Source organism: Pomacea canaliculata, linkage group LG13, assembly GCF_003073045.1.
Source record: "Pomacea canaliculata isolate SZHN2017 linkage group LG13, ASM307304v1, whole genome shotgun sequence".
NCBI classification, from domain to species: Eukaryota; Metazoa; Mollusca; class Gastropoda; order Architaenioglossa; family Ampullariidae; genus Pomacea; species Pomacea canaliculata.
Window position 1 is genome coordinate 22,619,555 of NC_037602.1, and position 15,045 is coordinate 22,634,599.

Here is a 15,045-nt window from a genome sequence, read left to right on the forward strand (position 1 = left end):
TTTACACTAAGATCCTAAAATATTTACAAATTAAGGGCTCAGGACTATAACCTGACCTCACTTTCTAAATAATAATTGTCACTAAATTGTTACCATAAGCTGTGAAAAGTCAGGGTCCAACCTACAAGTCCTTCATCATGGATTAAAGTTCTAATCTACTCGCAGAAAATACAGGCATGGTGGTCACAGACTCAGAATTCTTCATTCATATAATGTCAGATGTGTCAAGGTTTGTGAGGCATCTTCTGCGGAATCAAGGACAGAAAATCCCTGCCCTGACAAACGCAGACAATGGTCTTGTCACACTCTTGGACTGCGTCACACACTGGCTAGATGGTGACCACTGTGGACCACCGCTGAAATTTCCGATAATGGCTGTCTGTAGTTTACCCGAGGATCCAGCAGCTAGCAAGGCAGGCAACTAGTACAGGTCTATCACTTCACTACAGGGGGCAAACATGTTGACCCACATCTGAAGAACATATGCCGCTTAGGGTCATGTATATAATATTGTCTTTGCAAACCTGCCAAGCAGAGGGCCTGTAACTTGTATGTTACGCTTAATATTACAGTTCTGTGAAATATAAATTATGGGCATCAAATGCAAGGCACTTGCTTCAACTCAAACGATAGTGTTCCTTAAGTTTTGTTTACTAAAGATGTTAAATTATTTACAGTATGTACAGGAGTGAATCAGCCCTGAAGTTGGCATATTTTTCTTTAATGACAATTTCTGTCAACAATAGAAAAATTTACCTAACCCACGTTCAGTCCCTCTTTTATTCCTCTCCATAGCACAACTGAAAAAAATACTACTGAGACTGCATGTAATTCCAATAACAAGTATATTTAGTAAAGTGCACAGGTCCACATTTCACACCAAAACATCACTTGCACTTAAGAAAGAAAACTATACAGTAATTTTGTCAACATAATTGCAACGGAAGATGGCACATACAGATGCAACCCTCCACACCATAACCTACATGCAGAGTTACATGCGCTGGTCACAAGCATTCTTGAAGTCCTGTAAGCATATTAACCCTTGCAACTTTGACTGAGAATTTTTAATGTACTATCACAAACTGTGCTGTTTGATGAAAAGCTTAGTCTAATTTTACAAAATAGGCTGTGTTTGACTGCATCTTTGCAAACATTGACCTCAGGTAGTCATATGTTGCTGGCACTGCCAAAATACTCTCTACATGTGTAGCGGCCCTATGCTCCTCGAGGTGTAGCAAGGAATATACTACTAAACTTGTTCAAGATTTACTAAATATTCAAGAACTCCAAAATTTCCTCCATGACATACATTCTTTCTCAAATAATTTTTACCTATCGAGATCCATTGTAAAGTTTTCAAACTACTTAATAAGAAGGCATCATTTTTTTCTGTACATGACTGGTTTGCTATAACGTGCATATTTGTTAATGTTTGTATCATTGCACACACTGAGTCACATGCTGCTTGTCTAGCAACATGCATCCACATGGCAGTATGACCATTTTGAAGTTTGATTCAGTACGTTTTTACATGTTGTGTTTATTTTCACCACTGCAGGCAACCCATGACACTTTCCACATCAAACTTGAAGTTTAGAAGAGCCTTAGAATGGAATTCATCCAAACGCAGTTTGCCTCCATTGCCAGTCTTGTCATATTTTGTCTTGGACTTCCCTAGGAAGTTACAAACATTTATTTTAAGCATGATAGTCATAAGAGGCCAGTGAATGACATGATGTTTGTGATGATAACTTTTTTAAAATAAATTTGCAAACTCTAAAGGGCCTTAGGGACTTCATTTATACAAATTATGTGATAGTAGTAGGTAGAGTGCAAAAACAAAAAAAAATCATCATCTTAAGAAACAAAACCAAAGTCTTTAGTCTACACAAATGTAACATGATTTCAACTGACCACTCAATCTAAGATGGATAGGCATAGGGGCAGGACAGAAATGATAGTGGCATTGTCCATACATTTTACTGGCAGGTTTGTGTTGAAAAGAGCTTATTCTACAGTGCTATCAACATCATCATGAAAGATTATTTCTGATCTGCACAAACCCAGCCGAGCTCAACTGACATACAAAACCAAGACAAGAGAGCCTAAGGTGGGAAACCGAAGGGAATGGTTAGCAAAATTGTAGCATTGTCATGTGTCCACATAGGCTCCTGGTACATGTACTCTTACATTAAGATACTCATAAATTCTCGCCTAGACCTGTTGACTGATCAGGGTTTTCATCTTCAGGTTAAAAGAAACTCTCATCTTAAGAAATGCCAAAAACTCTCTCCTGATGGCTGTACTGTTGAAGCCTGTCATAATTTTCCAGATGATGTTTGTTTAGTAGCATCGTGATTTGATGGGCCTGCAGTGAGACAACTGTGTGACTGTCCAATACAGATGTCACACTTTTTATTATCTCCCTTACCACCACTGACTAATCTGTCACAAGGATAGGAATCATTTTTCCAATTTGATCATTTTTCACTTTTATCACCACTCATATATTTGAAGATTGACAGTGCTTCATTGATCCTTGATAGGACCAAGTCTAGAAATGAGAGGTGTTCATGCATTGGATGAAGTTTACATGTAAGTGTGAGTGGGTATAGGTGTGCACGTGTTAAATGTCATTATATGGGTATGTTATATATATATATATCTTATGTTTACATTTATAACTTATTTTTGCGAGCAAAAGAAAAATTTGTCCTGGTACAGATAATAAAGATTGTCTTTAAGTATTTCAAATCAGTCGAGGACATTGCCCTAGTCCATTACACAACTACGTTAGGAAAATCTGTTTCTTTGCAGCCATAACCCATTGCTATATCGCAACTTAATTTGTACTAATTTTCATAAGCTTCTTAAGTATTACCAAATTTTATAATTCCCTAGAAAAGACTCCATCCTCAAGAATTTACTTTTTGGATAAGGTGACAATGCTCACTTCTTTTTGGTTACACACAAGTACTGTTGACTTAACGAACATAGGAGACCAGAAGAATGGTCTCTCCGGCTACACCAATAAAAACAAATCACACTTTACAGTTTGAAAATAACACTGCAAAAATAATGGGAAAATGTCCACTCATCACAAGCAAAGGAAGACTGGACAAAAAGTGTTCCAAGACAGGAGGTGTTCAGATTTTGGTCAGAGGGTTGGATGGTTCCTGTCAGCAACAAATGTTATATCAGGGTGAGAAAATAAATGTATACACCAATCAAAAAGATGCCCATTGAAACAATGTAAATCTGAGTTTACTGGCAAAATTCCAAAATCTTCTCACTTTTGGAAGATTGTTTTCCATTTTTCAAAATCTCTTCCACACTTTCAAAACTCTTTACAAACCTTAACAGAAGGAACAGCAGCAAGAAAAGAAAATGTTGTTTACAAGATCACCTGTCTTGGAATCTTCTTCTTGGCTCTTCTTTACACTTGCCCCACGCACCTGGAATATAGACAAATTAAATCTGCCTGGTGTATTTTGGAACACTGAAATTCTTGTATGCCTGCACAATTCTGGAAGAAAAAATATATGACATGCCTCAAGACTGCATGTTTATGCATTATGCATGGTTCTAAATGCACTGTCACTTCACATGTTCATGCAGTCACTTCATACACACAATCATACCACACGTTACAGTTACTCCACATGTTCATTTACACAACTATACCATGTTTATGCATGGTTCCACACCCGCATGTTTGCATGCATAACTATAACCAATCTCATGCTTAGTTCCACACCCACATGTTCATGTCCAGTCACCACACCCGCATGTTTGTGCATAGGTCTATACCAACACATTTATACATGTCTCCATATCCATGTTTGCACACATAACTATACCCACTGTTAAGCATAGTTCCACACCCACATGTTTATGCATGATTCCATATATGTTCATGCATACAACTATGCATGTCACCACACCCACATGTTCACAGTCACAACACCCATATGTTCATGCATGTCTCCACACCCAACTATGCACACAACTATGCACTTGTTCATGCACATCTCTACGCAATGTTGCTTACATAACTATAACCAATTTCATGCGTGTCTCAATACCTACATATTTATGCCCCATCCATCCTTCATACTCACCAGTATCTGAAACTGTTTTTGTTGTGATTGCTCAGGCTTCTTGAGTTTTTCTGGTGCACTTCTGGCTGTTTGATTCTGTTTACCACTTGGCAGTTCTCTAGCTGTGGGTGCGTCGCCCTGTGGGCCAGGCCTGTTCTGTTGACGTTTCTGTTTTCCATCATGTCCTTCTTCCCCCTTGGTTCCCCTGCTTTTACTATCGGATCCGGCTTTGTCTGGATGGTGCTGGCCTGATGCTTTACTGATCCATCGACGAAGACCTCTGTCAACATACAAGCAGGCATGATCAATGCACATGTATGAGCCCTCTGCCAGTGCACAAGATGCACAGGCAAAATAGGTGTGCATGTACAAGACAGTTGTTCACAGACAGTAATTAAAAAAAATTCTCATATTTCAGCTACTTATAATTATGAAGTAGTCAAATCTAACATGAATAGCATCTATTAATCTCCCCTCCCATTTTATTTTGCTTAAATATCATACATATTGCAATATTATTTCCAGATTTTAACACAAGGAGTCATGATTAAAATGTGTAACACTCTAAGCAGATTTCTATTTTTATAATTGGTTTTCATCACATGGCTTCTCAAGTTTTCTAAGGTTACAAAATGTTTTTAACAGTAATAAATGAGTAATCTTGTTCTTCTAATAGATTTTCAAAACCAAATCAAATCAGACTTTATTGTCTGTCTAGGAGACCCAAGACAGAAATTTTTCTTTTGCTCACATGGGCAGGCATACATACTCATACAGACATCTAACGCACACATAATAACTACTATCTGTTCATCACCTGCAGGCAAACATTACAAATTGTAATCTATGTCATCTATTGGCCTGCGACACAAATCCCTGCATATCATTATTTAGATTGAGCGCAGAGAGCTCGTCTTGTTTGTTCGAAAGGGAGCGCACATTCAACAAGGTGATGGCTGATAATGGATGTCAGCACCCTCTTCTCTTCAGACTGTGTTTGATTCCTCCTGAGTCCTTGTGCCTTTATTTAGGATGGTGATGGCTGCTGGCACGAAGGACCTCTGGTAGGCAGCTTTTCGTACACGTGGCACTTTATAGCGCCTGCCTGAGGGCAACAGCTGGAAGTTGGGATGGAGAGGGTGCGTTGGGTCCGAAATGATGTTGTATGCCATCTTTCTGACTGCATGAAGGTACAAGTCAGAAAATGGCAGTTGTGATTTACCAATAATTTTATTTGCCTGGTGGATGACTCTGGCCAGCCTTGCCTTGTCTTTGACGAGGAGGTAACCATACCAGGCAGCGATGTTAAATGAGAGGATTCTCTCAACAAGAGACCTGTACACAGTCTCTTTTGCTTTCTTTCCTTCACATTCCTGCACCACCTTCCACACACATTTATGCTTATACACACACCACATTCATATATGCTTATTCACACACCACATTCATGGATGCTTATTTACATACCACATTCATGGACTGCTTTTCTGCACACAACCTTCATGGATTGCTTATCCACACACCCTTGCAAATTAGAATCATTTCCTCTGTCACTAACATAATCATGGGTGGGAGCCACAAATTTTGCTGGGACTGAAAACTTTTTGAGTTGCATAGCATATAACATTATATGATATATATGGTCACAAATGTGTTTCACTGTTTTAACACACATATTACAAGCCATACAATGCCTTCGATGGTTCACAATATTGACAAGTGACTAACTTTATAAATCCCAATGGGCAATCATAACTTGGGGAGTGTGTTCGGTGTTAATGTGCATTTCAACAATACTGAACATTAACTATGATTTACACTTCACAATTTGTTATTCCACTAAAAACTGTATTAATATTACCCAATTCTTAGAAATAACGAAGGGAAATATACTAGTAATAGCACCCACCAAGCTTCCCCACAAACACCGATCTTACGAAGCCAAGTTTCAAATTTTCTTTTTGCAGTATCTTCTTCGAGAAGCCATTCCCACCTCCATTTATTGCCAGTATCGTCAACTTTGAGAGCTATGGAAAAGTTGTCTTTGTTAAAGATTCGCATTTTGGATGACAAACCGCATAATCAAATTTTTATAAATCCAGCAACATCCGTTTCCGCATTGGACTTAAGTGAAATCTATTACCCCTGGCATATGGTATTGTTTGATATGATGAATTATCGCTCTGTGATTCATAGTCATGCCCCTTGGTAATCAGTCAAAATTTTAAATTTTACTTTCCATCCCAATTCTGTCCTGAGATTTTTTCTGAAGATGGAAATCTGTCCCCAGAAGAAAGAACTCCTACCCCTACATGATAAATGGCTGACCACGTATCATGATTTCTGTAACTTTTATAATAATTGGTATGATCATTATGTGTGCAGTTAATAAATAGTGCAACCCTGAATCATGTCCTCTGTGACTCACTTAATAAATGGTATGACCATGAAGAAACTGTTGGCTCCCATGTTCAGCTGTATTTTAGCTGTAGTATCCCGCTTATGGATAGGAAGAGCATCGACTGGGAACCACTTCAGTTCCTGACAGAACCATATTGAAATTACTTTAAATTTTATACGCAGAGAAAAACCATAGCTAACGATATCATATAAATACTATGGTTAATTTAGTATGATATAGCCATTTCTTAATTGATCCTTAGTCTAACCTTCTCAGTCTATACCTGGTTATTTTCAGTTTTCATGGGATTTCAGTTATCCCCAGTGACAGTGTCAAAACTGGGTGGCATATAAAATGCCTGAGTGATGGCATAAAACATATATTTTCTACTAAGTTCAAAAAGCAATTCATGTGGCAAAAATAGTCATAAGCAGTCTGAGAGCAGCATCTTCCATTTAGTAGGTTCTTTAATACCATGTACAGATGGCCTTAAGATCTTAGGCTAAGCCATTTAGCAAAAGTCAACTATGTACAAGACTACACACACCATGTAATTACTAATTTAAGTACTAAGCATAAAGTATTGTCATTATGATCCACCTCCTCCTCATTAAGACTGTAAGGCAGAAACATCTGTAAGTTAGAAATGTGGTCAGAGAACTTGTCCATGTCAGACAAAGTCATATTCACATTCATGTTAACACACGTACCCGAATCTCTTTTCGTGTTTGTGGCTGAAACCTTGTATCATGGGCAACACCAGGGATGATAAACAGTCGAATCAGCTGGTCATTCATACGAGTTTCAACATACTGGTCTGCTTTGATGAGTGATTTAACATCCAAGCCCGTCTCTTCAAATACCTGAAAAAATCGTCAGAAACATAACTTATGCAGGCCTCTTGAAACATCTGTTATGCTGTATTTTCATATTTCTTGTTTGAAAGACTATCTTTTAAGATAATGGTCACACATTCTCTACTTCTTTCTGACAGTAAAAATGATACAAAGGGCTATCAATGACCTTGCATGGTTAATACAGAAAACCATGATGATGCTGTGCACTTTGACAACCTGGCAATAAAAATCCTTGATGAATAAAAACTGCTCACCTCACGAATCGCACATTCAACAGGAGATTCAGCTTCATTGACTTTGCCCTTTGGAAAGCCCCAGCTAGACTTTGTAAAGAAACCCTGAGCAAGCAGGCACTGAGCACAGAAAATACATTATGTGAACATCCCTTTTACAAATGACTGCTTCATAAAACATTTCACCTGATGCTTAAATATGTCCTATGACAGGGTTGCTGTGCATTTTCCTATCTAAAAAATTGTTTTGTTCTACTATTTTAAAATGACTAACATGGGCAAGTTCATATATTTAAAAGGTTATTCAGCTTGAATAAATGTCTTGTCAAATATTGCTACAAAGAACACAACCAAAAAAACATCTCATTTAATAGCAGGAGTGGTAAACTAGCACAAAACTTTTACTAATGCTGTAAGACTTTTGCAACACAACACAATGATCAACACTGCAAAGTCAAGAACACGACAAAGTGCTGTTCATTTCTAGGATGCATACTGTGTCACCTACTGTGTTTTATTATAATTCATATGCTTTTATGACACTAACCATTTTGCCAACTTAATGATTTTTTTTTTGCAAACACAAAAAATTTGTTAACATGATTTTTTTTCTCCTAGACCTTCTCTTGAGTGGATTGTACCACAATATTATAAATAAAACAAATCTACAGAATATCAGTATTGTAGTTCAAAGATGAATGCCAGACCTCCAATTTTAGGGAAGCAGTGTGGGGACTTATGACTTACATATTAAAGTCGTCTCCTATGCTGTCATTCTGACTGTTCAAACAATGATATTCCTTGCATCTGTATTAAAGGTTATCTGACGAGTTACAGTAAAATAACTGACATCTGTATTACAAGGTTAACTGATGTGTTAAAGCAGAGTAACTAACAACTGTCACAGGAACCTTACATGTTTAAAATCTGGAGTCAGAAGAATAGCACCATAGGTGGGGACAGCCATCTTGTATGCACGCCATTCTTCAAGGTACTTCTCATGCTCCGCAGCATAAATCTTCAGGGCTGGAATGTGCCTTAATACTGATCAACAGTTAAGGTTTTGAGAAACATTCAGAAGCACAAACACTGGTGACAGGCAATATTAGAAATTTTTATTGTTTTCAATAATAACATATTTTTTTAATGTCAAACAGATGACAGAATTGGAAGAGGAACAAAGAATCACTCATCCATCAGGGTTAGGGTTGCTGCCTAGAATGAATGTAGAAATCAGTTAATGTTTCCACTAACAATAACAGAAATAATCCACAGGTCTCACACAGAGCAAATATCAACACAAGTACAAGAACTTACCAGTTAACGTTCCTTCTCCTTAACACCTAGGTATTTAATAAGATATTCATCAGCCATTTATGATCATGGTTTCTGAAGTGCATTCAAGAGGTTGGTCAGATTGACCACTTCAACTCAACCACACATGACATGACCACTACCGAGTGTTGACTCAACCACTAGTGACAAAAGCTGCTAGTTATCTCTGTCCTTAACAGTACAACATTCCTTTGCTGAAGTATTGTATGTAAACAAGTGTGTCAAATGAAACACACTGGTCAGCTGTCATTTGATAAAACACCCCTCACACACAAAAAGTGCTGCTTGATATGAAGGGTTAATGTAACGCCAACGTCTAGATATGTAACATATTAAATATGCAATCCTAACAACTTCTAGATATATTAAATATATAAGCTAGTAATTTAACAACAATAAAAGTCTATGAACTGGGGATGAAATTAGTGACTACATATATACCTAACAACTTCAAGACATGCAACATATTTTACTTATAAGCCTAACAAAAAAAATCAAGAAGGTAATCTTAAAAGAGGAAAGTGCAAGGAAACTGTAGGAATCTGCAAGCTTGTGTTTTCTTCCTCATCCTATCACATGTGGCACCTACACATGGCCACAAAACAAGAGACTTGTTTTGAATTCACTGGTTTATCACATCTAATGATCAGTGGTTATCAATTAACTGCACAGATAGACTCCAAAAGTAGCAGGTGGTTGTAAAACAGATCATAAGGTGAACTGCTGGCATTTCGCAGAGACAAATACTTGGATTCTTAAAAGTGGTAAGTTGTCCGGTCCCAGAAACCCCATTAACAGACAACACCCAGGACCACAGCAAGCTGAAGACAGGTCATACTATATAGTTCTTTAAGTCAACCAAATCCATCAAGAGTCTGCACTCTGCTCTTTCTCTTTATCTTGATAATATCAAAAGATGCTGAGGTGTTGTTTTAGAACATTTGTCTGTCTGTAATCCTAGGTTGAGTGGACTAGTGACCATATAAGGTGTTTAATGAAAAGAAAGGTTTCCCCCTCCCCCAAAGACTGTTTGGCAATCACAACAAAGCACCACGCTCTTCTGTTTTCCCTCTTCAGATGTGCGACAACAGCATTCACCCTTGCTGAAAAGCCCTTCCTAGATTGGTCCACATGTTCATAACAGCCTAGATTGCATCCAAAATATATCCCAGTTGAACAAGTTGGCAGTGCTGTTGAAAACTCTTCCTGTTGCAGATGCTGTAAGGCAACTAATAAATGCAAATATTTATTTATGAGGAAATAGACACTAGAGGAAGGAAAATACTGAACACTTTGAACGGCATGATAAGAATAGAAGGATACTTTGCAGAGAAAATTCTTTGATTCCACAATTTTTTAGCTCTGGTCGTTCTGAACAGTAAAAGTCCAAATAGAACCAGTGCGCTTGTTCAATGGCAAAGAAAATACGTATAAAATCTTGTTGCTCTTCGTCAGGCAGGTTGATAATAAATCGGCTGAAGAGGATTAATTAGCAAGAATTACCAAAGGGAAACGTTGCCTAAATAAATGAGTTGTGATTTGTTTAAATCTGAAAAAGTACAAGCATTAAACACATGTAAATAAAAACAATAAAGCAAAAACTACGTTTTACGTTGTACTGAGGCAGCATTTTGGCAAATGTTGATAGTTCGTCATCCCTCTCCATACCGATAACTTGTGAATATAAGACTGAGATTGGGCACAGACCTGCACAAATCATCTAGGACATAACTCGGAATATCAGTTGTCTGAGCAAATGATGCATCTGATTGTTGTGGTTTATCCATTATTTAGAGTAACATCGTTGACAAAGACACGGGTCATGCAAGTGTGTGGCGACTGCACGGGCAGCCATAGTCAGGGCCGACAACTCTCACTGCCCAACATGGCGGCCTGTGCACGTCCCTGAAGTTCGTGGTGAAACCCATGTGAGACATGGCACTTAATCTCAGAAATCTTGTACAAACTTTGCCTAAACTTGTCACTTTTTTCTCGAAATCTCCCTACAGTAGAGGGAGAGGCAAAGGAGTGTCATTCCAGATCAGCAAAGCTGACCATTTTGCTGTTAAAGATGAACTTGAAAATGTGGAAGCTATCGAAGATTTCTTTAATCGCGAAGGTCGAATCTTGACTTCTGGAAAACAATTAAGAAGAGACACCGAAACTCTCATACAAAGGTAGAAGTTGAATTTAGCGTATGAAGCTGATTAATTAAGGGGCTTTAAACTGTGAAAATTAGTAGCAGCAGTAGGGAAGGGCTATCATTGTCTATGCGTTGCGGACTGTTTAATGTGCCCTGGCAGGGTCCGTGTGTCACAAACATACTTTATTATCCACAAAACTCTAAAATATCCATAAATTTACCGATACAGTTCTTGAAGGTATTCAGATTTGGTGCATATTCCATATTAGCGGGAAGCCGGTCATTTCGCCTCACAAAAGTCAATTTGTCCCAGTTAGGTCCATTTCGTCTAAAAAGGTCAAAATAAAAGTTTACAATAAAATGACAAAATCAAAGAAAATTACGTTTACATTGTAAGATATCATGTATATTGCAAGGAGTTTAAAGTAAAATAGTAGAACTTATCACATAAAATAGGCAGGCATATCTTTTGATAATATTTAACGTTAATAGCTACTTGTTTCATCAGTGATCGATTCGTTATTTGGGTTTGGGTTGATTTGACTTTTCAGTCTTGGGACGAAATGGACCTAGCTGGGACAAATTGACTTTTGTTGTGGGGCCATCAACATTTTTGCTGGAAGTGAGTTTCAGTTAGCAGCAACTCTTTGTGAAAAATAACATTAGGTCATTTTGTGTTTAGTAGTTCTACATTCTCGATGTCTGATTATAAACATTTTTATCAAAATTTCTAGAAATCTTAGTTTGTGGTAAGAAGAAAAATACATATACATGTCATCACAACCATGAAATATCTTAAACATCAGAATAAAGTCTCCCCTGATTCTTCCCATCAGAGAGGGGAGTCTTAATTACTTCAGTCTATTGGAATACGACAAATTTCTACATTCTTCTAGCAATTTAGTTGCCTGCTTTTGTATGCTTTCTCCTAATATCAGTTGCCCTTTATTAGGAATGGACACCAGATCACATTGGCACATTTCAAATGTTAATGCACATTCTTTGTACAATTAACCAAAAAAAATCATGTACACACACAGTTTATATGAATGATATGATCTAGATCAATGATGCTGACAATCCAAGGACTTCACATATGCACACCCCCTACAAAACAATCACAAACACTTTACTTAAGGGGCACACAATCAGTGCTTATCTGCTAGGCCTAATTTTAGTGGATGTAAAAATAAGAAATTAATACCAGTCATTCTGTTAAAGCACACAGTTCACCTCTCTTTAATCTACTCACCTCTATTCCCTTCTGTTTGATGAATTTGTACCTAAAATGCAAAGTGTTTACCAAACACATACTCAAATAAAAATTGCTTGAAGTAGAACTATATAGTACATACATTTGTACTCACCACGAACTTGTATTACTGGGACTGCTGGCAGACAATTTTTTCCAGTTAACTACTAAAACAAGGCAGGTGAGTACAAAGCCTCCGGTTTAGTCACATTTATTGTTTAAGCCCGCCAAGACTAACAGCGGAGAACTTCGCAAGCGGCTAAGTGTTGGTCTCGACAGACAGACAGCAGTCCACCTATACACGTCTGTGGTACTCGCACTCATAAGGAGCGTACTTTTAGCACTTGAAACAAGAACACAAGAACTTGTATAGTGTCATGATTCCACAGAGGAAGATGAGTAGGGAAGTAGCAATAAAGGGGAAAGGGGGTTAAAAAGGACTAGCATTGTGTAGACTGTTCTTGATAGCAGTGGTCACGGCACCTAGTTAAATCCTTCTTTTACCATCATGCAAAGACTTGAATTGAGGCCCTATGCTCCTCGAGGAGTAACAAGGACTAAACTAAAGACTTGAATGACAAAGCTTCTTGATAGCCTTATAGTATATGTTTGATATTTTCATAATTCATCTGAATTAACATCTTGATCACTGTATGTAACTCTATCATGGTAGATTGTCACCATCATAATGTAAAAGAGACAAAGTCTTACAATGGCTTTCAGAAATTTCATTTCTTTCTCCTGACTTAAGTGGACTCAAACGCCAGCAAGAATGGCTGAAAAAGAAAATAATACAGCGCAAGTATTTCAAAGAGCGTCGCGAAGTCAACTTACTAACATGGGCAGCCAAAGAGCAAATATGCTATCTGAACCAGCAGTTTCCAGACGAGTGGACTCCAGAAATCTTAGCGGAGCATTTTCCTGTCACCAAGAAAGGTGTCATCCTACTTCTCAAGAGCCGATACCTGCCTCGGTATGAACTATGACAGTGCATGTTAAAACACAAAATATTATTTATATTAGTTGTGTAGACTTGGGTTAAGCTGCAGGTATGATGAAAGTACGAGTGCATATTTTTATGTAATCAAAGGTACCATCTTTCTTTAATCACAATGAATGCTGCAGTCAGAGGATATCAAAGTTGTATCCAGCATCAGAAGATATTAAAACTGTGTATTTTTTTCCTAATATGATTGAAAACATTGATTTGGCTATTGCCAAACATTGATGCTTTTTTTAATGGTCTGTAAAACAATTGTAAAAGCTAATGTTTTTTTATTGCACCTGCCATGTGGTCTTTGTTTCAGGTCCCAAGAAGATATTGTGAAACATGACAAGAATGTCCTGAGAAACTGGCAGCAACTGAAAGATACGCTGCAGCTACAAGGAGGTCCAGTAGATGTTGGCTCCTACCAGCATTCCCTCAATCAAGTCCCACTAATGATTAATGCGGCAGGAGCCAGTCATCTTCCAAGACCTTGTCAAGCAGAACAAAGAATATGTTCAAACACTCAGCAGAGAAAAAGAAAACTAGGTGCATTTGAGGCCATTGTGGCTGCATCAGTCCCAGAAAGACAGCAAGAGAAGAACATCTGTCACCAGCAGAGTAAGCAGCAACAAAATCTAGTGCAAAAACATATTAAAGACTTTCTTATTTTGGATACAAAATCGAAAATTCTGACAGGTTTAAGCTGTCACACGGTGATAGACATTCTAAGCCTCTTGATGGACTCAACTAGTTTGACAGAGCATAGTCATCATGCATGAGTTCTTTTTTTACTTTTTTCTCAAAGTGTAGTGTGCATGTCTCAGCAGGTACAATTTTGTAAACATGTACATATTTTCCAAAGTCATGAAGTGATTCATTGTGGGTAATTTCACTTCATCTTCAATAAAAATGAAGGAGTAAACAGAACACATTTGATTCTTGCTAGATTTTTCAGAAATGTGTAAGTATGCATGTACTGTACGTATACCTTTCAAAAATAGATTGATATAACCTTGACTTGTTATATAAATAGACAATAATTTTTCTTCACAGATTCCATTTAATACTATCCTCACTTATTGAAATAGGTGTTGACTTGCATTATTTTTGGCTGAGAGCATCTTCACAAAGTGATGTCAGTGGATGGAAGCTGCAGTGGGGCAGAAATGATAAAGAAAAAGACTACCATCATGCACAGCAATAGAAAGAGAAAAGAACTGCCCTCTTCATGTGCAGGAACAGATAGCTTACAACATGCACAGAAACAATGGAGACAAGAACTGCCATGTCCAACAAAGACGATTCCTTTTTTGGCTGTTTAGTTCATATTAGTTTCCTGGATGAAGGACTTATGTAAAATATGAAACATACCTTTCTAACAGAATTCAATTCCTATCAATATTTAAAACACATTTGAAACATACACCAAACACAGCATGGAAACTACAGGTGGACGGATGAACAGAAAAGGGAGGGGTGTGAAACACATGGCACATACACCTTGGTGAGTCAAAATTATAAACACTTCATTTCAGCCTAAAATCTTCAATTGAACAGTTCAGTGAATTCAATTACATTTATACATATTTACACTTTTCTTTCACTCTCTTGATCTATGATCAGTGCAATATGAGATCAGTCCCCGGTCTGAGTGTTCTTCCTTCTAACTGATAATCATTTACATGCACAGCAAGCTAGGTTAGGGCTGTGTCTGACTGTACTCTGCGACTACG

At 37.6% G+C, this 15,045-nt stretch overlaps 2 protein-coding genes across 5 annotated transcripts; one reads left to right on the forward strand and one right to left on the reverse strand.

Moving 5' to 3' along the window:
- Positions 1 to 826: 826 nt before the first annotated feature.
- On the reverse strand, positions 827 to 10,811 carry LOC112554299 (m7GpppN-mRNA hydrolase-like). Of its 4 annotated transcripts, none has more exons than XM_025222025.1 (9): positions 10,637 to 10,811; positions 10,253 to 10,404; positions 8,511 to 8,638; positions 7,616 to 7,714; positions 7,215 to 7,367; positions 6,532 to 6,644; positions 4,125 to 4,383; positions 3,410 to 3,458; positions 827 to 3,179 (listed from the first exon to the last, which is right to left on the reverse strand). In XM_025222025.1, exons 1-9 carry the CDS (start codon positions 10,714 to 10,716, stop codon positions 3,052 to 3,054), a joined length of 1,161 nt encoding a protein of 386 aa, XP_025077810.1. In that variant the 5' UTR covers positions 10,717 to 10,811; the 3' UTR covers positions 827 to 3,051. The 4 variants fall into 4 exon arrangements, with proteins under 4 accessions (XP_025077810.1, XP_025077809.1, XP_025077811.1 ...); XM_025222024.1 differs by having other exon boundaries at positions 827 to 1,677; positions 10,637 to 10,810; XM_025222026.1 differs by having other exon boundaries at positions 1,541 to 1,677; positions 3,410 to 3,529.
- Positions 10,787 to 14,239, forward strand: LOC112554300 (neugrin-like). Its single transcript, XM_025222028.1, has 3 exons — positions 10,787 to 11,106; positions 13,076 to 13,297; positions 13,632 to 14,239. Exons 1-3 carry the CDS (start codon positions 10,865 to 10,867, stop codon positions 14,089 to 14,091), a joined length of 924 nt encoding a protein of 307 aa, XP_025077813.1. The 5' UTR covers positions 10,787 to 10,864; the 3' UTR covers positions 14,092 to 14,239.
- Positions 14,240 to 15,045: the final 806 nt, after the last annotated feature.